Genomic DNA, 24,737 nt, shown 5'->3' with positions numbered 1-24,737 from the left:
TTTTTTAATAATGAGGTAACTACTAATTAATTTTTAAAAATAATACATATTTTTTATTAGAAAATGTTTTCACCTCAACTTATTAAAAAAATAAAATAAAAGAATTAGAGTTGAGGGTTCCATAATAGAGGGATTAAAATAAAATTAAATATTTATCTTGTTTGAAGAACCTTACTGTACAGAGATTTACATTAAAAGAACTTTAAATGTATGTAAAAATAAGTATAATTAATAAAAAAAAGGATTATAAAAAATTTTTAACAATGAATTTGTACATTACAATCATTGTCATTTTCATAGAATTAAAAAATCATCTGTTAATTTTAATTCCTTAATTTTTTTTATTACTCATTTAAAACAGTTTAAACTGAAGTAATGATTGCATTGAAGCTACGATACTTTACGAAGTATTGTGCAAATAGGATTTATTCTCAAAACTATTCACAATAGATACACATAAGAAGTTTTGAAGTTCTATTTATTTGTTATTTATTCAAAGCTGTGTAATTTACAGCGACAGAAGGCCATTTGAATATTTGTTTATGGGAGAGAGAGAAGAATGGGCAGAGCAATGGAGGCTACCATTATCATGATCTACCGCCGGACCTTTTTCCCTCAACCTCTTCCATCTCATCCTTATTTCCACAAACTAATAATAGAACTAGGTCAATAATTTTGTGCAACAGGATGCAATTGCCTCCTTATAGTTGATATTTATTTTTTAAAAAATGCATTTATTAATTTAGGTTTATCATTTTCAATGATAATGAACCATAGTTATCAAGAAAGAAAAAAATCAACTCACTTTGAGGCTTTCCTGATTTTTTTTTTATGCAGTATTAACTACTGAGTCCTCATCAATGACCTTCGGACCTTGTTATAACCATACATCAATTTGTTCTAAAATAGATTAAATGTTTCATACACTTTTATATTGACCATTCATGATGAAAGAGAAAACTTATTAAGTTCAATGGAATAAGTATACTAGTGCACTAAAATGAATAATAATTAAAAATATATTAACGGTTAAATGGAAAGAAGGGTTTCTATTGCTTCTTTTCAGTTTAGTAGGCTTTTAGCCCCCAATACCTGTATATCTTCATTTTTCGTGGGAGTGCTTACTTTACCCAATCTGTGTGAGTAAGATTAATATGTGATCTAAAATAAAAATACTGAGCTATTTTATAATTTACTATTAATTTTAATTGTTTTAATTAATAAGTATTTTTTCTCCAACCTTATTCTTAATTATATCATTCTAAATAAAAGTTGTTTTATATTCATTTTGACATTTATCTTAAATTATTACACAAACAGTATTTGTTTTTATGCATTCACCAATTTGTTTATTACATTCACTTTTTTAGCTATATAAACTCATATTTACATTTTGTATTTTTATTTATTTATTTTTCTTCTACTTTATATATGAGAATTATTTTTTATATAGTACAAATAGTTAGTTTCCAAATTACAAACTTTTTACTTTTAACTTTACAAATTAATTTTATTTAGAATCTAGGAAATCTTTTTCTTGTCTTCTAGAGTGTAAGAAGGTTTGTGTATTTCTAATGTATGAAGGTAAAATAATCACAAAAAAAAAAAAATCACTTAAAAATTTATTTCTTACTCACTGCACACTGACAAAACTAATTATTCTTCAATCTGGAGCCTAGATATTTTATTGAGTCAATTTTATTAGTTACGTAGCTTATAATAGATTCAATTCTAAAATAAAATATAAAACTACTTAGAAGTTTAGATGTGATGCTAGGTGGTGAGACGATCATAAGTAGGAAAAGTCAATCGCAAACATGACATGCAGATTTCCATTCAATGTACATTTTTTTTTTAAACATTTTAGACTTCTGAATTAGCGGTTCCCGTAGTGAGGCGCCACAAGCGAATGCCACTTTCCCAAAATGTTACTAATAAGAAAATATTAAAATCGAAACAGCAAGTATACAGTGTATTAAAACATTCACTTGGTAAATTTTTTTCCTTTTTTTTTTTTTACATACGAAACTCCTCTAATGATAATTATGGCGACATTTTTATAATTTTGTAGCTAGACTAGAGTGTCGCAAATTTTTTCAGCTCTAGAATGGTGCTGTGAAATTTTTTTAAACAAAAAACATGCAGCGCCTAGGAGCTCTAAATATATGAGGTAATTTTTAAGATGAAATAATGTTTGTAAAATATATATATTCTCTACAGTTTGTACCCCAAGATGTTTTTATTGGCGTTACTTACATCTGTGCAGCAGTAAAAACTATATAAAACCCATAAAAGTAATACTAATTCATGTAAATATACAACTTACATTTTTCTCTAGTTTCATACAATTAACATCCGGACTAATAACTATTTGGAAGCAGATACAAGATATCTTAACTCATTTTTTAAGGGATTAAGACTCGAGTGATGAAACACCAATCAATAAATTACTAGAATATTACATTTACTTACCCAGAAGTAGTCTGGCTTGAAGCCCGGAATCTTCTTGTGAGACTGTCCGATCTGGGTGAGGAAAGTGAAGAAGGTGTCGAGGTCATCGAGCTCTTTGATCCCCTCGTCGAGGGTGTTCATGACCTTGGTGGCGTGCTCCTGCAGTTCGAGGCTGCTCGCCTGCTCCTCCTTCGTCCGCAGTTCCTTCAGCTTCGCGAACAGTTCCAGCAGCTCCTCATGCTCCTCGAACAGTCTGTCAAAGGTAATGGTATGATAATTAATAAACATAATAACTATATAATTCACAACTAGTATTCAAAAACATATCGACTTAATCAATATAAAAATTACTGACTGTAAATGTAAAGAAGGCAAATATGATTAGAAAAGGTAAAAACATGACTTGACGTGGAATGAATGCAAAATACAAATTTTAATTTACACTTAAAGAAAGAAGGCAAATATTTTTGAGAGGTTTAAAACACATTTCAGTAAATAGATTAAGAGTAGTATATCTGTAACATATAAGGTTGGGAAAAAAGTGATTTTAAACAAACGAAAAATGCATCAATTTTTCGATTTGTTCAGACACGAGTTTGGGATAATAAAAACTCAATGCGCTTTTCTGTTTAGCCTAATAAATATTTCCATAGCAACACTGTTAGTTTTTTCTTAAAAATTATTGAATTTCTGGCTTGAGACTGGTTTGTTTACCAATTATAATAAAAAATATCAACATGCATTATTTTTTCATAACTCCTATGTTTCGGCCATTCTGTCCATTCTCAAGGATATCTTAATCTACTATATTTTTGTTAAAATATATCTTAGTCTATCAATATATTTTTATTTAATATTTTATTTATTATAATTTTATTCAATTTACACTGCCTAATATATAGGCTCATCAATCAAGAATGTATTGTTGATCAAGGATTGCTAAATCTATAATATCATTATAACTAGAATTTAGATGTACCTAACTGTCCATTCATTCGATACCTTCAAGCTAAAAATTACGCCCACAACAGATAAAAAAAAGATATAGAGCTCCGAATAAAAAATTAATTATTTTGAACGTACTCAAGTATTTGGTTAGCACCTTTCTAAAATATTTGAGCCACAACCTGACATCCTTAATCCAACTCATATCGAATACATTAAAGAATAATTGAATACTCCACTTCAAATTACCCTTCCTCCTAAAGCATTTCATCCTTCGGAGATATTCAACATCATTCAGAAGTTACCTTCCCGAGTATGACCTAATTACATCCCATATTCTAAAACATCTTCCTCGAAAATCTGTTCTATTCCTCATTTACATCTACAATGCTGTTACTCAGATCCATATATTTTCCTAACCTTGGAAATTATCTATAATCAAAATGATTCCCAAACCTCAAAAGCCACCAGAATACCCATCCTCCTATCGTCCAATCTCTCTGTCATGGGCAAAATCCTTGAGAAACTCATAGTGGAACGCCTGTATCCCATCCTTGATTTCAACCACATAATCCCAGATCACCAGTTTGGATTCCGAACATCCCACTCCACTATCCAGTAATGCCATCGTATGGTTGATGTCTCGTCTCCATCAGAGCACGGAAGGTACTGCTCGGGAGTCTTTCTTGATTTAGAACAGGCTTTTGATCGAGTCTGGCACCCAGGACTGCTATACATTCCTACCCCCTACATGCTTCCTCATTATCCTTTCTTATCTCTCTGACAGATTATTTCAAGTAAATTACAACGGTGCTTATTCATCCCTATTCCAACAGTCTGCTGGTGTATCTCAGGGTAGTATCCTTGGTTCTATCCTTTATACAGTTTTCACAGCTTACATCCCAATCCATTCTAACACTATCCTCACCACGTATACCGATGATACATGTCTATTGTCAGTGAACAATGACCCTTACATTGTATCCCATAGCCTCCAATCCCACATCACCACCCTTGAAGAATGGTGCCAAAATTGGAGGATTAAAATTAATTCCAATAAATCCCACCAAATCACATTGACCCTTCGTCGTAAACCATTGACCTCTTGCACTACAGTTTCCTTAAATAATACCATACTTATATGTACATCTCGACAAACGATTGACATAGAATCCTTATACAAGACTGAAAAAATAGGAAACTGCTCGTCGATTTCGAATATTACAACATTTACTAGACAAACGGTCTAAATTGCCAATCCATTACAAAAGACTGATCAACATGACTATTATAAGGCCTATCTGGACATACGGAGTTGAGCTTTGGGGCTCCACTAAACCATCAAATTCCTCCCGAATCCAATTCTTACAGTCCAAAATCCTTCTTAAAATCCTCAATTCTCCTTACTTTGTCACAAACTAAGTCATTCTTCATGACCTCAATGTCCCATATGTTGCCAATTCGGTCAACACCAGATACCATTCCTTTCATAATAAACTTACCAACCACCCAAATCCACTTGTTTCTATCCTGGCTTCTCCATCATTACCGAATAATCCTTCTAGGCGTCTGAAAAGAAGATGGCCTCGGGATCTTCTCTAGAAATGTTATTGGAGTTCTATCAATCGGTAGATTCTCCACATGTTTGTATTATGTCACTATCTCACCTACAGCAAATTTACTTGTTGTATATATGTTATACAGTTCTAAATAACAATAAATAAATGATTAAAAAAAACAAACTTTTTTTAACGTTTTGAAACACCGCCATTTTTATTCCCCCGATCTATACTTGGCAGACTAATCAATTTTGACTAGTAATATACCTAGTTTACAATTAACTAATCAAAAATTGGTGTCTAATAATTGCCTTTTTTTCTCTTCTTGGGCTCTTACTAGTCATAGGACTATATGCAATGAAATGCTAACAGAAATGGTCATTTTCTAAAAAAAAAATATATATATATTTTACTTAAAGAAGAATCGGTTGCGATGAAAAGATTGAAGATAAAAAAAAACAAACGGAATAATATTTACAAGTGAGGGGGTGATTTGCATAGAAGTAAGAAAAGAAAGTAGTTGGGGACCCCTTGAGGGGACCTCCAGGATAATTCGCTTAACGATCAGCTCCTTACTGAAAGAGCAGTCCTTTGTCAGCCAATCTTTCTTTGACAACGGATTTCCAAGCTAATCTTTTTGTAGTATATACAGACTCTATAGTCACAAGGAAGATAATTTATTAAAGTGATAATGTTGGACTAACGATAATTTTATGGTTTAAATAAAATCAATTGTATCCAAATTAAGTCTCTAAACATTCTTTATTTTCTCAAAAGCTCAACGTTTCGGCCATCCTCAAGGGCAATTTTGACAAACCAATTTACCCTCACATAAATTATTTTAAAACTGCAGGTTAATCCTTCCAGGTCACTAGTTTCATTGAAAATTACCCTATTTTGTCACTATTTCTTTAATATTAAACTTTTAATTATAACTAATTTAACTCTTGCTATCATAACAATCTGTTGTATGATATTTAATTATAATTGCTAAATAATGGTTTCTTTAATTATTCTATTAATTCGATAAATTTACATTACTTTGTATTGCAAGTAAATGTTGATATGATAAGCTCGTAATATCTAAAGTAAGAAATTTAAACGTTTGATAAATCTTTTTGATGTCTTGCAAATGTTATACCACCTCTTGTAGTACGTTATAGTGGTCAGTTTACCATTTTTAAAAGTAATTTATCTTGTATAAAATCTATTAATGGTTTAGATCAATAGCCAAGTTCAATCTCAAAATAAAGCTTTTGTTTAAATAAATTTGCTCTATAAAGTATTTACGCTAGAAACATTCTAGATAAATAAAAAAACATAGCTACCTCTTACGTGTTTCCTCTAACTAAATAAATAAATAAACTTTTCGTCTGTCAAACTCGTCTGTCTAGCGTTCTTTCATATCAAGGCAGAAAATTAGTTCCATCAAATTGCAATAGAACAGCCATTTCCTCAGTCAATTCTAAGCAGATTTTTTAAATATTGTAATAAAATAGTAGAAGATTACAGGAGCTTAATCAATAGGACCGGGTTATTAAGCTCCTGTAAGCTCCCACTCTCCTGTTATTCTCCAACTAGAATCAACCAGTGCTGCTTTCCCTCCACTACTTTCCGCTTCGTCTCGCGTCACGAAATCGATTTACTCCTATATGAATTTGTTGATTTGAAAAACACCTAAATGAGTTGTAGAATATTTCAATTCAAAAATGTTTTAATTCTTATTTGCTTATACAGTGTAGTATCAGTAATCTGGGATTCAGTACTCCGAACATTCCAGTAATTCAAACTGGACAATTTGGTGGAGGGAACAAGTCCGGCAAGTGGGCCTAGTGGTCCTTTTTGCCAACCCTAGCTAGATTGCTAACTAGATGCCGCCGCGTACTAACCAAGGTGGGAGTATCAAGATTCATTCTTCGGAACCGCCGAAAAATGAATGTTAAACTACCCCAGGTGGGAATCGAACGCTGAACCGAGCGCACTGGGACCTGCGTCCCAACCACACGGCCGTCACGTCCCTAAAAACTGGAGTAAAAAAAAGTTACTTTTTTTGAGAAAACACAACAGGCAATGAAATTTTTGTTTTCGAATAAAAATGCACGTATGTAAAGGACATTTTTGACTTCGCGATCTATAAGGTATTGTTATCACCATGAAAATCGATAGTTGAAATTTTTACAGTTTCGATTTCTGGGAATCTAATTCCTATGGAAGTGTTCATAATATATTTTGCTGGAATTAGAAATACACATTATCTATTATATAAATTATTTGATTCTATAAAACTAATTTAATTAATTGTAGAAATATGTAGAATAGAAAATTTTTTCGTGAACTTTTTTTTTTTTTATCACGTTTAAAACAAATCCATACAAAAAGTATTTTTAATTTTATTTATACTTATTTTCAACTATAAATGACCAACATTATAGTTTAAACATATTAAATCATTATCTAGCATTAATGGGGATATGAAACAAACATTTTTTTTTTAAAATTATTATGAGAGATAGTTGACCGTGGAAGATGAACGAGGAGAAGATGGTTGGGGGTGCGGCCAATGATAAACAGAAATAAGTTTAATTAACCTATTTTAATGTGCCAACGTTTCGGCTAGAGTTTCTAGCCTTCTTCAGGGCTAAAAACAGAACAAGATAACAACCACAGTAAGTATAGAAAAATAAAAAAGAAAGTATAAACAGAATAATTTTACACATAAATTTTTTTTTTAATTTCTTAATTTTTTAAAATTTCAAGTTGTCAAATTTATAATAAAACATGTAAACAAATAAAATAAAATGTTATTGTACATTCATGCTGTTGAAATTTTTTTACACTATTTTTCAAAATACATTTAATAATCCGAACACTCCTTTGTATCAATTAGTTGGATTTCAGAGAATGCATTGTAATTTTTTTTTTACTTAATTTTATTAAAAATATCAATGATTACAAAAGCTTAGAGAATAGTAGAGTACTCGAAGTTTTAGGAATAGTAGCGAAATGTATCTCATTGACACACAATTAGACACTATAATTATACTCTTCTCATACCATACTCTGTTGAATAAAAAACAAAGTTATAAGAAAATCCTGGCTCTGGAGAAAAGAAAGAGCTGAGTGTAAGGAGGACAGTTATATAGCGATGGTGCGAGGGAGAAGACACAAATGAGACGGAGCGGGGAAGTCTTGTTAATTAAAGAGAGCCGCTGAGCCCTCACAAAGGATCTCCGCTGGTCCTTCCCGTTTTAATTTTTCCCTTTACTTCCACCATCAGATCCGTTTTCTCAAAGCCGAGGTTCCTTTTGACATGGATGCTCTCTGCCACTACACTCAGGAAGTGATTAGGAGATGACTTTGTCGATAGAAAGTCATTTTTTGAGATCTCTCAAGAAAAAAAACACGGGACATTTACATACGAACAGAAAAAAAGTGTACATCTAAACAAAAAATTCAAAATGCAGTCGCTATTCAACAGGTAATGGTACTGCTCTTTCTTAAGCCATTGCGTAATGACCTTACTAGTTACGATATTATATATATTTACAGATATAATTTAATAGTCTGTCTGCGGTTGAGCGTGACTTTGACCATATCACCTCCTTGCACAGCCTTTGGTCTAAGAAAGTAACAGTACTTCCTTACAATGTACTATGTATGTATTACCACACCTCAGTATCAGTGTCCCTAAGACTGTGGCCCCAATAGTTCTAGTAGTTCTAAAAGAGAGGGATTCCTATTGTTGTAGCGAGAATCTTTTTAATTGCTTATTTACATTTAGACCTTTGTTTTTGGAATCTTTTATTATATATTTACATTTTATAATAATAATAAAAAAAAAAAGTTTATAAGACCGTTTTTATCTCCTTGTTGACCTAAACGAGGAAGTCTTGAACTACAACCTAGGTACCTTAGGAGGATAGAGGGGAGTCAACTTCACTCCTTTGGTGGTCGAGCGTGATTCTGAAGAAATCACCTTCTTGCACAACCGTTGGTTCAGTAATAATACTTCCTTATAAAGTACTGAACCCCTGACCCTTCACGGGTTGTAGCGGTACAAATTTAATTTTGTTTTAATGTATTTAGTATATGTATATATCTTTTCGCATAACATCCGCTGATTAAACTATCAGAGTTTATTTTAACTTTATACAGGATCAAAGACATATTGGAAATAGAATTGACCTAGAAGTTCAAATATAGCCCGTCAAATAGGTTCTATAAATATATAATGTTTTTGTTATATTTAAAATATTAGTGAGGTAAAGATTATTATGAATATTTGATTTATCAATAAATAATCTGGCGATTTCAGCTATTTTAAAAAATATGTCTAAACAAAAGTATAACTTGTAGAACATCAATCGGATTAAATTAAACTACTACAACTGAACAGACAGGTTGCCCTTTTAGACAGATACTTGACAGAAAATCGAAGCTTCTACCACTGACCAAACCATCACTTTTAAAATACTTCTGGAACCCATTAAGAACTCAGGGAAGCAACTATAAATGTTCGAGTAATTGTTTATGATCAAAACTCATAAGGGGATTTATGGATGGCCTTTTTAATGTTCCTAGTTACATCTTGAAAATAATATGTATAAGGCATATGATTAAAGAACCGTTTGATAATATTAACATCTTTATAAAATTACGAAATCGCTCGATAACTTAAGAGATAATCGTAAGAGGAAAAGATGGTTGGGATGTGCGGTCAAAACACAAATAAGTTTAAATAATTTATTTGAATCGTGCTGACGTTTAGGAATAATCCTTTGAAGGAACATTCCTTTGCATTATATTACTTTAAATTTTTATTTATATATTATTTCCTTAATTATGTTATTTTTAATTACCTATATATTAATTTTATTTTCCACTTATTTCATCACTTAAATTTTATTAATTTCATTCTGTACAATTATTTACTTTATGTCATTCTGTTTATATTTTCTTATTTATTTTCTGTATTCATTGGTTGTTATCATGTCCTTCGTTCTTAGCCCTGAAGGAGGCTAGAAAGTCTAGCTGAAACGACGGCACGATTAAATAAGTTTTTTCATATCAAAACTTATATTTCTGTTGAAAACTCGAATTTGAAATAGCACAATTACAATAATTTTCCTTTCTATGTATTGCATATATCCATGTAAGTGAAAGGAAAAACAAAAATAATGCTTTGTATCGGTTCCACTGGCTAGGGTACCCATGATTTACCTTCCGAAGCTCTCTAGAAAAAAACTAGGAGTATTTTATTCGCCCCAATCATTTGTTTAGCAGATCTATATGGTAAGGAAAGGTTTGGTTGGGAGTCAAACGAACCTCTTTCAGATAGTGCATCTGCTTTTTCAAAAGCAATATAATTTTTCTAAGGTAAAATCAACTTTATAAAAAATAAATGAACGGCGAAATGCCACTAGTTTGCATTTACTTATATAATTATTATAATGAGATGTAGATAGTTGACCGTAGATTAATGATTGGAGAAGTTTGTCGGGGGATGCGGTCAGCAAAGAACAACATAAATAAACAAAACCATATTTCGCATCGTTGGCCCCGTGTAACTGGATTCATAATGAGGTGTACATAGCTGACCGACCGTTCATTCAAATTCAGATATAAGCTACTCATTATTTTTCATTGTCTGTCATAGTGTTCAATTTGTAGATTCAATTTATTTATTTATTTTTTCAGTTTTTTAGACACTACTTGCATATCTTATATTATACATATCTTCTTACCTACATGATATTATATTTAATCTGTCACTGTTTTCAATCTACTACCATACCATTCCACGATTATCAATCAATTAAAATTTTGTACTACTCAATTATCAGTTATCAATTTTTTATCATTCACGATTTAATTCAATATTTTGTATAATTCTAAATTTGTTTGTATACTATTCCTTTTCAATTCTATGTTGCTCTAAATGTTGTTGTTATCTCTTTTGTTCTATAGCCCTGATGAAGACCTGAAACTCAGAAGGTCGAAACGTCGGCATAAAATAAATAAATATGGTTTTGTTTATTTATGTTGTTCTTTGCTGACCGCAGACCCCGACAAACTTCTCCAATAATTATTATATATATTTTTTATACACAATTTTGTAAAGTTTTACTAGATGCTACATCACATTTTCTAGTGAAGTAAAGTTAATGATACTTTATAATGATTTCTGTCTTTAACAATTGTAAAAAAATGGAAAAGAGAATTTTAAATAAATAAATATAGACGGAAAAAATCATAAAACATTTTGAGATCAAATGAGGAGAACGGAAAAAATCGGGGACTGTGGCAGTCAGATCCCGGATCCAATTAAAGTGGATAAAAAACAGCTTGCACTCAATCCACTGGTTTAGAGTAAGAGGGGGGAAGTTGGCTGTAAAATTAAAGAATATTTCCTGGATCTCTCCACTCCCCCCTCCCTCAGGATTAATCGAACCTGTTACGTACTTTGTAAAAATAATGTAATCTACGGGAGAGGAGAGGAAATGTCCAACCAAGAAAGTTTTGACGCAAAAAAAAAAAAAAAAGATACCAATCATTGCCTTTTTCTGGATTTATTTTTGATTCTTGTGATTATCTCTCCCCTAAGCTACTAATAACTTTTTCACCAGTTCTGTCTTTAGATCTTTTGTTTCTTAATATATATTTCTTCTTTATCTTTTATACACCCACAGAGAAGGAATATCAAGATTAATTTCTCGGGACCGCCACGATATAAATTATATTAATATTTACTATTTATAATATTCGTTATAATATATTTCTATAAAGAAATATAATTTTACATTCCTATATCCTAATTCTCCATAGTAACCGGAAGAACAACGAAGTATATAAGCTACATGAATCTTGTGACATTGTCCGCTTCAAGTCGCATTGAGTTCCTGATGTAGTATTTGAAAGGATTTTGGACTGTAAGGATTGCATTCGGGAGGAATTAGATGGTTTAGTGGGACCCCAAAGCTTAACTCAGTATGTCCAGATAGGCTAAGGCCTATCTAATATATAATATGTTATAGTCAAGTAGATCAGTCTTTTGTATTGGATTAGAAGTTTATACCGTTGGTCTAGTAAATGTTGTAGAAGTCGGAATAGACGAATACTTTTCAGTCTTGAATGAGGATTTCATATCACACGTTTGACCAGATGTATTCTTAACTAACGGATCTATTCGACAGGAATAAGTGGGCTAATTTTAAAGGATACTGTGGGGCAGGAGGCCATGGGTTTACGACGAAGGGTAAATATGATTTGGTGGGATTTATTGGAATATATTTTAATCCTCCAGTTTTGGCACCGTTCTTCAAGGGTGGTGATGTGGGATTGGAGGGTTTTGAATACAATGGAAGGTTTATTATCCACTGACTATAGACATGTGTCATCCGCATACGTGGTGAGGATAGTGTTAGGATGGGTTGGGGTGTCAGCTGCAAAAACTGTATAAAGGATAGGACCAAGGATACTACCTTGAGGTACACCAGCAAATTAATCTGTCGGAGAGATAAGAACAGGAAGACTAATTTTAAAGCTCTTTCAAAAGGACCATAATGCAGTTTATAATTATTGTTTTTCTAAGACTAGTAGTTTCCATAATATTTGCATAAATGTATTCACAAGATGATTTCTGAATATTATTTGAAAAAAATAAATATTTGTAAAGTAATTACTGATTTATTTTATTAATAATATATTGCACTTTTTTTTTGCTCAACACCTTATAATGCCGCACGGCAATCAAAGGGAGAAGACCCGGTAAAGTAAATTCTATGTATTATATATGTGTGAAGTACCAATCTTATTTTAATAAAGGGTATGAAAAAAATGACTTTTTTTGGATATATGAATGCACAGGTAACTAACTGTATGTAGCATTACTCACATCGTATAAAATAGGAATGACGAGGAGTTGCACCGTGTTGGACAATGGGTGGTCATGTAATGATACAATAACAGACCGCAACTATCATCGACTATGACAACAGACGACCTATTGGATTACGGATAGCTACAACCTATTGTGCTGTAGCTTATTGAAGGGCCTATAGTTGAGGCAATTTGCCTGGCCACAAAGCAGTTCAATACGCACATAACCACTGTTCTATTATACCAGTATTTACTACCGATCCACATTGTTTTAGAGAACTGCAGAACAATCAAAAACTACCTAATGCCCAGCTAAAAACTATTAGAAATCAGAGATAGTTAATATGTACCTTTTTTATACCGAAAGAACGCAGGATATGTGCAGTTAATACTTATATGAAGTTTCCACAAGTGTCCCATAGAAGATTTTAGGTGAATCTAAACCTCAAAATATTGAGCTCTTGGGAATATTTGAGGATAACGTGCCAGAAATGTTCCGCGAGTTATATATATATATAAAAGTTAAGTTATATAAGTTATATATGTACCTGTTATCTCCCCTAATACCTATTAACCTATGTAAACACTGCATAAATTTATATATAGAAGATTAAAAGAAGAAATAGAGTAGTCTTTAAGCTGATCTTGTATGAGTCATTTCACGGTCCTTTTCCTTTTTTTTAAAGTTCTGCTTGAGACGGAGCTTAAATATAAAAAGTAAAATATATGAATAAAAAAGTAATATATATATAAAAAATAAAATAAATAACATATGTCTTCATCTGTTATCCTGCATCTGATGATGGATAATCACTTTTTAACAAAGCTTCATGAAGTAATATTATTTTTTCGATACAAAAATAATGCCCACAAACATCAAAGGAGTTACCCCTCCTTTAAACCTACTTGGAAGGCCTGGCTACAAAATTCCTCGCGAAGGAGAATAAATTAGGTTCCTGTTGTTGTTTCCCCTCGTAGCTTGGATATTAGGGCCATTTTATTGCCAGCGTGCTTCCAGAATTCATCAATGAGTTCCATTCCATTTCCCAGCATACCGGTCACTCGGGAGGTCTCACGAAGAGCCGAAAAGAGGAACCGGTAATTTTGGAATAATTCAAGTAAGGTAATTTTATACGTCATCAAAATATTTCCTAAAATAAAAAAATATTCTTATACAGATCAATTATATTAATTTTAACTGTATTTATTTTTAAAAAATCTAGTAAATGGGATGTTAGATTATAGTGAAATGAAATAGGCATGTATAAAAACTACCAATTGGTAGCTCTTTAATAAAATTTCTTCATTATAAGGTCTCGAGACCATCTTCTTTTCAGGTGCCTTGAAGGATTGGAATGGAAGAGGAAGCAAGGCTCAAAACTATCTTTAGGTGGGGAGCTTATAATGAAAGGATTGATACCTTTATGGATGATTTTGGATCGCAAGGATTGGATACGAGAAGAATTTTCAATTTAGTGGATCTCCACAGTTGAACTTCTTATGTATATTAAAATATTTAATTCCTTCGAAATTTTAATTTAAAACTAAATGATTTACAGTTGAGCCTTCCTTCGTTTCACTCTGACTTGACGTACTAGTGAGAAAATGTATTATTTTAGAAATATTTAACTCAATAAGCTAATTATTAAAACTAACTAAGATTTTATGAGTGCATTATAATATTCTATGCTCCCTTTAATACTGTTAGTTAATCAATATAAATTGTTAAGTAAGTGGTACAGTACCATACATCTCTGTGGTTAATGATTCTGTCGTTTTTCATCATTTGTGTTAATTGCTATATGGATCCTCCTCAACTTTTTGCTTTACCAGCGCTTGTTAATTCCTGCGGTGTCACAACCTGACTAATAAAAGTAATCAGAAAGAGCTTCAATCTCTATTTTTATTACTAGGGGGTAACTAAGTTATTTACTATTTCTTATTATGGTTTTCATACCAACTCGAACAGTGTTTTGTACTCTTGCTATCCGTCATTCTTATCAATTCTAAGTTCAGAGAGCGATGTCGTTTTTACCTTTATGCATTCTATTATTCCACTATTTCAGGGATTAACTAGTATTTCTGCGTAAGTCCATACACTTTATCAACCCATCCATTCATACCCTCTTATGAAACTTCATATATGTTAGAATAGTGAGCAAGCAAATGCAAAATTTTCTGATCCTGTGGATCTTCAATCTACATTGTCACACCACTTTGTATTTCTTAATTTATTTCTTTTTTACTACATCAAAGATTTACATGCATCGATCAGTAATATTTTTTGTGGAAAAGAAGGTTGAACGGCGCGGTAGAAAAAAACATTTTCTCTACTTATTAATCTACGGTCAACTACCAACATCTCATCAGTTATATTTTAAGAGTATTAGGAAGGATTTATTGTTCCTATACTCTATTATCCTATTTGAAACAATTATTTAAAAAGAGAAGAGGAGACTTGTGTTAGTTAAATCGAATATATAGCAAGAGAGGCTAAAGTTGGAAAACAGGATGAAACTTTCTCTTTTCGAACGAGGGGAGCTTTTCTAATCTTACCTTTAAAATAGAAACATATAGCGAGTAGTATTTGTCGATTTACGACATGTCACAATTTTAAAAGAGGAGATTGTAACACCAAAAATTATAGAATGTAATCCTTCTCGGCCAACACGCCCTGCAAACCACTTTTTTTTCGTGCTCTTCATAAAAGTATAATAACATTATTAGCACATACATAATCCAAGAAATGGAATATTTATACTGGTACTGGTACTGGTATTTGGTGGGGGGAACATGTTCGGCAAATGGGCCTAGTTATCCTTTATGACAACCCCTGGCGACTACCTGAGATACCGCCGTGTAATAACCAAGGTGGCAATGTCAAGATTCATTCTTCGGGACCTCCGAAAAATGAATGTTAACTGTCCATTGATGAAAAAAAGGCTATCCTTCTCGACCGGACCCACCCCACTCAGAACCCCAGTCTTATATCAAATTGAAATATTTTTTTTTTAACCGGAAGAGGAGACATTAAGATAGTTTAATCGAGCAATATTTATAAAGCGCATGAAATTGGAAAACACCGTGAATGTAACAATCTTACAGCAGGAGAGATCATAACCCAAAAAAAACAATCCTTCTCGGCTTGTCCCGTGCCACTAAGACCCCAAGGAGCGACGGTTTGAAATATTTGCTCGGTTGAAAAGGAGACATTAAGAAAGTTTGTTCGAGAAATATTTATCAAGTGCCTGAAATCGGAGAACGGCGTGAAAACCCCAATTTAACGATTTTTGTAACCTCCTTTATTATTAAATTTATAAAATATATACATACAAATGAAAATGGCGTTGAAATTAAAAGAGTTTTCATTTATATTTCAATTATTTTATATATGATGGAACGAATCGGTATAAATACCTTTACATCTATATAAATATTTATCTATTTTAAATTAAAAAGAGGAAAAATCACCAAAATAGTGAAAAGTAATATTATCTATTCCATTCAGACGGAATAATATTTTGTATAACGAAATAGGAGAATACAAATTGTTAACCAGAATACTGGTTAAAGTATCTGTGTTTTTATTATAGACTGAATCACTACTTAAAACATACATCAAAATCCGTTGAACCTACGGTTAACCATACTTTATTAAGTATTCACTCCACCTAAAGAGTGAAATATTAAAAAATTCAAAGTACTTTCGAGAGTTTTAAAACAGAAGGAATCATTTACGGATCTGTATATACCTTATACGATAATTTAAAGACCACTAAAACCCGTCCAGTCCGTCCATCTGATATTTTAGAAATGATATTGTAAGAAAACCAAGTAAGTACAGGACTTATCATCCTTAATACATCGAGACTGAAGGGACACTTAAGGGAATAATTGCCACATTACGATTAACATGTTTAGATATGGCTCTAGAAACCGAAGATTGGAAATAAAGTAAGTATGACCTCATTAATCCCTGTTTAACAGAAATTATACATTGTACCATTATTTTCATTACTTATTTAATAAAAAATCTTTTGCCCGAATAATATGTGCCCTATTTCATATACCATGAATCTATACTAAGTCCTCTTATGTGAATTGTTTAGGAGATAAGACTTTTCAAGTGACGGATGAAAGTACTTCGCCTTAATCCCAGCACTTAATGTAATGCTTACGAAATCACAACGACTAAAATGAAATAATAACTTGAACAGATTACTTAGAAAGCCACTTACCAAGCGAAGCCTCTCCAAGTTCTTATTTGATTAACAGTAAGTGCAGAGATAACATGAGAAATGAATTACTCAGGTTTAAAATGGAATATGCAAAATCCTGATTTTAACTTGATTCATTCAATTATGCATTATAAGACAGTAATACAAATGTATACATATATCAATGCCGATTATGGTCAGTACTTGGATCATTTGACTGCCTAAAATGAGTGGTTCTACTTTTACCCTTCGAATTTGTAAAGCCCTTCAGCCTAATGGAGGCAACTCACACAGACCGTGCGAGTGATGAACCTACACCGTGTAGTTTAATCGTATTTAGCGTTCTGGTATTTTAGGATATCCAATAGCCGCCCTAATATTGGTCTAAGGACTCTCTACTCAATGGAAAAAATATAGGTCTTGGTGGAGACCAGACAGTCCTTTGAATCTAGACCAAGGGAAATACAGTACCAAATCGGCACTAAGGGGAATGGTTATGGAACTATAGGTAGTCTGCCGGTGCATCCCGGAAACTATGGTTTATCCTTTCTATCCTCTCTAAAGCTACTAGCCCATAACAAGACCGTGATGTGGCCAGATACCAGAGTGTTATTTCTCTGAAATATTAGTTTAAATATATTTTTTTGGACTAATACAAATGTACCATAAAAACATACCAGACTTCAAGAATGAAAGAGTCACAACTCAAAATAATATCAGTAAAATATTGAAACAATTTTTTTGGAGAACAAAGTTGATATTCGTCTCTTGTATTTAATGAAACCAAGTTAAATACGAATTTTTATAATTTCTAAAAAGAAATTAGTCACAATTTTCGCTTTACATGATGGAGAATCATTCAACAATTAAGATATTTCGTTTAAGAAAAAAGCAATTACTTTAACAAGACTCTACCGATATTCTTGAACTTTTATTAAAAATAATTAATTTATTGTTATTTCCAACTGTATAAAAATATATACATCAAGTAAATTCGCTATAAGTGATATAATTGCATGATACAAACATGTTGAGAATCTATCCATTGATAGGAAATTTCAAGAGGAGAAGATCTCGATAATAAGATCGTCATCTTCTTTTCAGACGTCTAGGAGGATTATCAGGCAATGAAGGAAAAACCAGGTTAGAAACGAGTTGGTTTGGGTTCTTGAACTTAAGGAGTCATTTAGGGACCCACGCAAAGGCGCATTTCCACATTTACTCACCATTGAAATTTACTGAACGGAATTATATAATCATTCAAATAACAGCTTCTGTCTAATGCAGTTGAGAATTTTAATAGCTTTAAACCTTTCCAGGACGACATCATACATTAAAAAAAAAACATGTCATTTGATAAAGATCTTCTACCGTACATTTACATTATTTTTTTAAAAATATAGATTAGATATAAGTAAGAATTACTATTTTTAAAAAAAAATATATGAATAATACATTTGTTCACGTTAAGTACATCAGACAGTCTCATATAATTAACCATGTTTCACAACTGAACGCCTCATTTGTTATATCATCTTGTAAGATGATATAACAAATGAGGCAAATTGGCAAAACCAAAACTAAAAGCTAATAACGATTAGAACTACTAGAGGAAGCTCGTAGGTAAAAATGAACTAAATTTCTTTGAAGTTATAGCATGCAAGATGAAAGTATGCTTAGACACTACGTGCTCAAATTCTTGTTTCTTATCAAAGGATGTAATATTAATAAATCCAAGAAAGTCATAAATCATCTTGTGAATATATTGCTCTAAATGTATCATCAAAGGTGTGAGGTGTGAGGTGTGGCTTCGTTCCACCGCAAAGCGAGCTGATATGAGATGCCCTGATAGCAAGGCCTCTAAGCGTAGAACATAAATCAAATCCAAAACGCTCGAGCTGGCTCGTAATTCATCAGAGAACTCTCCTACGAGCAGGAGATCCTCCTTAAGACTGGATTACTAAATCAAATCGTGAAAGGTCTCCTCATTTAAATTGCATATCCTCAACTTGAGATGATGTGTTCCATCACGATTAGATATCTTTGGCTAAGGATCAGGCTTGTAGTTCCAATGTGTGTGTTAGGGATTTGAGAAAACGATTTTAAATACACAAGGCGAGATCCTACTCTTAGTTTGTTCAATATTTTGTTTGAGCTTCAAGGCATAAGCCACAAGCGTCATTAATGCCAGTGTTTTTATTTACTCTCTTGATTTTCAATATAAGATTTTAAGATTCTAAAATTTTTAAATTTGAAGAAGTTTTGAGTTTAAATATTGTTCCGGATGTTATTTGTTCTTACGGTCACGTCTTACCCTGTAACAGTAAGTCATTGTTTCACTGCAACGTCTACGAATCTTAGGCTTAGTTATAACGCCTAGTGATTTTTTTATCAATCAAATACATTATTACACCCAGGTCTATTAATTAGTTATTGTATTTGTGTATTGTAACAGTAAATAAAAAAAAAATTAAAAAAACGGTACAGATTCAAAAATGAATAAATCTTTACTAATACCAGTTCTATTTTTCATTTACTTAAAATTATCGATTTATTACATGAAGTTTTTTGGGTTTTCAGCTGGTGCTATTTAAGGCTCTAATCATGGAAGAATAGACATAACATATTACTTACTACGTATAATTAACATATATCGAGTAAAGTATAAATTATTTCAGTTGATAATTCTATAAAAAAAAAGACTAATAGTTCTTTTATTTTTAAGAAACAAAAGAAAAAATAGCTTTCATCACATTTTATTTGTAAACGATTGAAAATCGGACTTACTGCCTTTTCTCACCTATTGTGACCAGATAGCTCCATATTTATCATTCCTAATAACTTTTGCAAAGCTGGATTTTACATCCGTACGTTTTATTGGATCCGGAAAATTTTTATTGAGAAAACGTAGCGCGTAGTGTGTTGACTTATTGGCGTATGTTTTATGGTTTTTTGTCTCACTTTTTATTGCTTATCGTTCTCGTTATTTCCTTGTTTGTCTCCTGACCAGAACGCTCAGTCAATTTTGAAATTTTCATTGGTGTTAGTAAATGGGGAGGGAGATTAGACGTATTAATAATTTTTTAAACTTATATTATTTGCTAAACATAAAATCGTTTTTAAATGTATTCTCATCATGTATTGAGTTTAACTAACGTCAAAGCGGTTTAATTTGCACTGGGTTTTTGATAGTTTGCATTTTTGACCCTCTTTCAAGAATCGGATAGTTTTGAAAATTACCCCTCAACTTCCTTTGAGTCAAATTAAAGAACTATCTTTTAGTTTCTAGTGTAATATTTGTATATTTTTAAAAACTTTTTTAATTATAAAAAAGGTGAAGTTAAATTCCTTCACCTTTTTTATAATTAAAATCATGGAAGAATAGACATAACATATTTTTTAAAATTCGTTATAAACAGCAAGGGACCAATATCTGCTGGTGCAATTAAGGGTTTTAATCATGGAAGAATAGACGTTACATATTTTTTAAAATTCGTTATAAACAGCAAGGGACCAATATCTGCTGGTGCAATTAAGGGTTTTAATCATGGAAGAATAGACGTTACATATTTCTTATAACATATAATTAACATATATCGAGTAAAATATAAATTATTTCAGTTGATAATTCTATTAAAAAAAAGACTAATAGTTCTTTTTTCAGATTTATTGTTAATTTTCCTTTGTAATATAAATATATCTGTACCACTATTAAACTGTAAAAGGTCAGGGGTACAGTTATTTGTAAGGAAGTACTGTTACTAGACTAACGGTGGTGCAAAGAGGTGATTTGGTCAGAATGACATTTGAGAACAAACATTATTCCCCAATTAAGGGTAGCCTCTTTATGAGGCTGGGTGGACTCCGAATACAGGGCTGATACATGTTGGAACAGAAAATAAGTAAGTGCCACAGCCAGATTCGAGCCTGCTCCTTGAGTTATTAGCCCATTGCCTTACCATTGAGCTACACACTCCCTCATCTTATGAATACATCATTTTATTGGTTAGTAATTATTTTTAACTTATGTGAAATTAAGATGTTAATGGAAGTTGAATATTAACTCTTCACCTGAGTTTCTGAAATTGGAATACATCTAGTGCCTTGATACTGCCTCTCAAATGTTCGTTTTAAAACGAATTGGCTCTATATTTCGAAAACTACATTTCAGGGAAGTTATGTTCCCATTTCAATAGAAAATTTACTTTACTTTGCTTCTGGCTAAATCGGTAACATATGGAACATTGAGGTCCTGATGGATGACTTGATTTGTGACAAAGTAAGGAGCATTAAGGATTTTACGAAGGATTTTGAACTGTAAGAATTGGATTCTGGAGGAATTTGATGGTTTAGTGGAAGATAGTAAATTTAATTAAGGAAAAATGCGTCATTAAAACCCTCAGTATTACGAAATACTAATGAGTTATACCTTATTTCCATCTCGACCCACCTCTACATCTGACGCACTAATCCATGGAATGTTTTAAGCTATGGACGGAACAATAGGTGTTGCTTTTTTTTGTTTTTTTTAATTTTTGGTTTTTGAATTTGTTTTAAATCTATTTATCTTGGCCTAATTGAGCATATTAGTTCAGCTTAAATGTTACTAATATTACCAATGTTAAAAAATAAGGACTTACATAAACAAGATCTATATCTTCTTCTCTACCTACCGGATTATGTTTATTGTACCATTGTATGTGTTTGTAAAAATAAAAAAAAGAAAAGAAAAAGGTTGTCAGCGGGTATTGTTTTATTGGAAGTCTTTTCACGGGAGGTAGGCTGGAACAAAGCCCTGGGGCACGCTAGGATTGAATAAGCTGTTATCGCGTCCTCTCGTTTTCTACAGTTTCACAGTGAATCGATTCCTCTGCTGCCATATAATCCTACATATTCTTAAATATATTTCTTTGTTTTACTTTTAACTTTTTCTTCACGTTTTTATGATTTATTTACAATAATGTTGGTCTTTTCAATTATTGAGATCGTTTCATCCTGTACTAATGATTTTTTAAAAAACTGTCAAAATTGTATACAAATAATTTTAGATTCAAGAATAAAAATAAATAAAACTAACTGACTTAATACATAAAAAACAGAACAAAAAGGTAGTTACATCTGTACTATTATAGTATTGAATTAAATTGTTGAAGTAGAAGGTAATTAAGTATAAAGGTTTTAAACGAGGGGAGGATTGGTACATGACGTATGTTAGAGGAAATAGAGTTCCAGTGATATGCAAGACAACACCTATTGTTCCGTCCATAGCTTAAAACATTTCATGGATTAGTGCGTCGGATGTAGAGGTGGGTCGAGATGGAAATAAGGTATAACTCATTAGTATTTCGCTTATATTACGAAAACTGAGGGTTTTAATGACGCATTTTTCCTTAATTAAATTTACTATCAATGCTGTTTGTTCTATTTAAATTCCAACAAATCTAGAATAACACGAATTCTAGGACAAGTGGGAGGAAGATGTATAACAAATCGTGAGATTTATCAGATTTTTGCTGATACTTCGTTAAATAATTATAAATTTTCTATTGAAGTGGCAACATAACATCCCTGAAATGTAGTTTTCGAAATATAGAGCCAATTCGTTTTAAAACAAACATTTGAGAGGCAGTATCAAGGCACTAGATGTATTCCAATTTCAGAAACTCAGGTGAAGAGTTAATATTCAACTTCCATTAACATATTAATTTCTCTTAAGTTAAAAATAATTACTAAACAATAAAATGATGTATTCACAAGATGAGGGAGTGCATAGCTCATTGGTAAGGCAATGGGCTAATAACTCAAGGATCCAGGCTCGAATCTGGCTATGGCAGTTACTGATTTTCTATTCCATTATAGCCATGTATCAGCCCTGTAGGTTCGGAAGTTCTTCGGAGTCCATCCAGCCTCATAAAGAGGCTACCCTTAATTGGGGAATAATGTTTGTTCTCAAATGTCATTCTGACCAAATCACCTCCTTGCACCACCGTTGGTCTAGTAACAGTACTTCCTTACAAATAACTGTACCCCTGGCCTTTTATAGTTTAATAGTGGTACAGATATACTTATTACAAAGGAAAATTAACATTAAATCTGAAAAAAGAACTATTAGTATTTTTTTATAGAATTATCAACTGAAATAATTTATATTTTACTCGATATATGTTAATTATACGTTATAAGTTATATGTTATGTCTATTCTTCCATGATTAGAACCTTAAATTGCACCAACTGAAAACACAAAACGTTTTCTTCCCCTTTTTTATAATTAAAAAAGTTTTTAAAAATATAAAAGATAGTACTTTAATTTTCACTCTAAGGAAGTTGAGGAATAATTTTTAAGCTTATTCGACTCTTGGAAGGGGGTCAAAAATGCAAAATATCAAAAATCCACCGCAAATTAATTATCTTTGACGATAGTTAAACTCAATAGATGATGAGAATAAATTTAAAAACGATTTTATGTTTAGCAAATAATATAAGTTTAATAAATTATTAATACGTCTAATCCCCCTCCCCATTTAATAACACCAATGAAAATTTCAAAATTGACTGAGCGTTCTGGTCAGGAGACAAACAAGGAAATAACGAGAACGATAAGCAATAAAAAGTGAGACAAAAAACCATAAAACATACGCCAATAAGTCAACACACTACGCGCTACGTTTTCTCAATATAAAATTTTCCGGATCCAATAAAACGTACGGATGTAAAATCCAGCTTTGCAAAAGTTATTAAGAATGATAAATATGGAGCTATCTGGTCGCAATAGGTGAGTAAAGGCAGTAAGTCTGATTTTCAATCGTTTACAAAGAAATATGGTTAAAGCTATTTTTTCTTTTGTTTCTTAAAATTTTCTGTGTTTCAAGACTTGTGAAAAAACTACCGATTGCAAGAACTCTAATAACATTTCCACTATAGAAGATCACGGGGCCTTGCAATATTATCAAGAACAAAAGAGAAACCGAGATTAGAAACTTATGGCTTTGGGTGGTTGGTTTGTAAAGCGTAGAGTATAGCAGAAAAAGTCAGTTATTTCACCCCACTATCGATTACTTTAATGAAAATTAGTATAATTACTAGTCAAAATTGATGAGTCTACCAAATATAATTAGGCGGGAACAGCGCCTTTTTCAAAATGTTAACAAAAATTAATTTTTCATTCGGAGGCTACCTACAATACTAAAACTTTTAACAGAACATCATTTAAATTATAGTAAATTTACTAAAATATGTGCAGTAATAGAGCTGTTCTTAGTGAATTAATTGTGGCCAATCCATATCCAATGAACCATGAAACATACAGATGTCTATTAGCACTCAAATTAAAGTTAGATTAATGCTGGTAAAGTGGTTTATGACGTTTATCCTCGTAGAAGTAGTGGTTTTCAATTTGCGCCAAAATAAATTAACATAATGATTATTTCTAGATCTTCGGACAAAACATTCGGTTTATGAAAACCTACGTATCAGGAATCATTAGATAAAGTAATTTATGACATCTATTTTCGTAGGAGTAGTAGTTTTTATGGTAGCTTCACAAATTTTATCCGTTCCTCAAGGTAGTATCGTTGGTCCCATCCTCTACACTGTCTATACAGCTGACATTCCAACCAATCCTAACACTATCCTCACCACGTATGCCGATGACACATGTGTGCTCGCTGTTAATAATAACCCATTAAT

The 24,737-nt window shown here is 31.9% G+C and overlaps 1 protein-coding gene across 1 annotated transcript in view; it reads right to left on the bottom strand.

Moving 5' to 3' along the window:
- LOC106678602 (neuroglobin) overlaps positions 1–24,737 on the bottom strand; it is a 396,383-nt gene that overhangs the window by 91,498 nt on the left and 280,148 nt on the right. The window contains exon 2 of the mRNA XM_067050592.1: positions 2,473–2,704. Coding sequence (XP_066906693.1) covers positions 2,473–2,704 — 232 coding nt within the window. The remainder of the gene's footprint in view (positions 1–2,472; positions 2,705–24,737) is intronic.

This window comes from Halyomorpha halys, unplaced genomic scaffold (genome assembly GCF_000696795.3).
Source record: "Halyomorpha halys isolate HHAL.00 unplaced genomic scaffold, Hhal_1.1 Scaffold148.1, whole genome shotgun sequence".
Lineage (NCBI taxonomy): Eukaryota > Metazoa > Arthropoda > Insecta > Hemiptera > Pentatomidae > Halyomorpha > Halyomorpha halys.
This window is presented reverse-complemented; position numbering and strand designations above follow the sequence as displayed.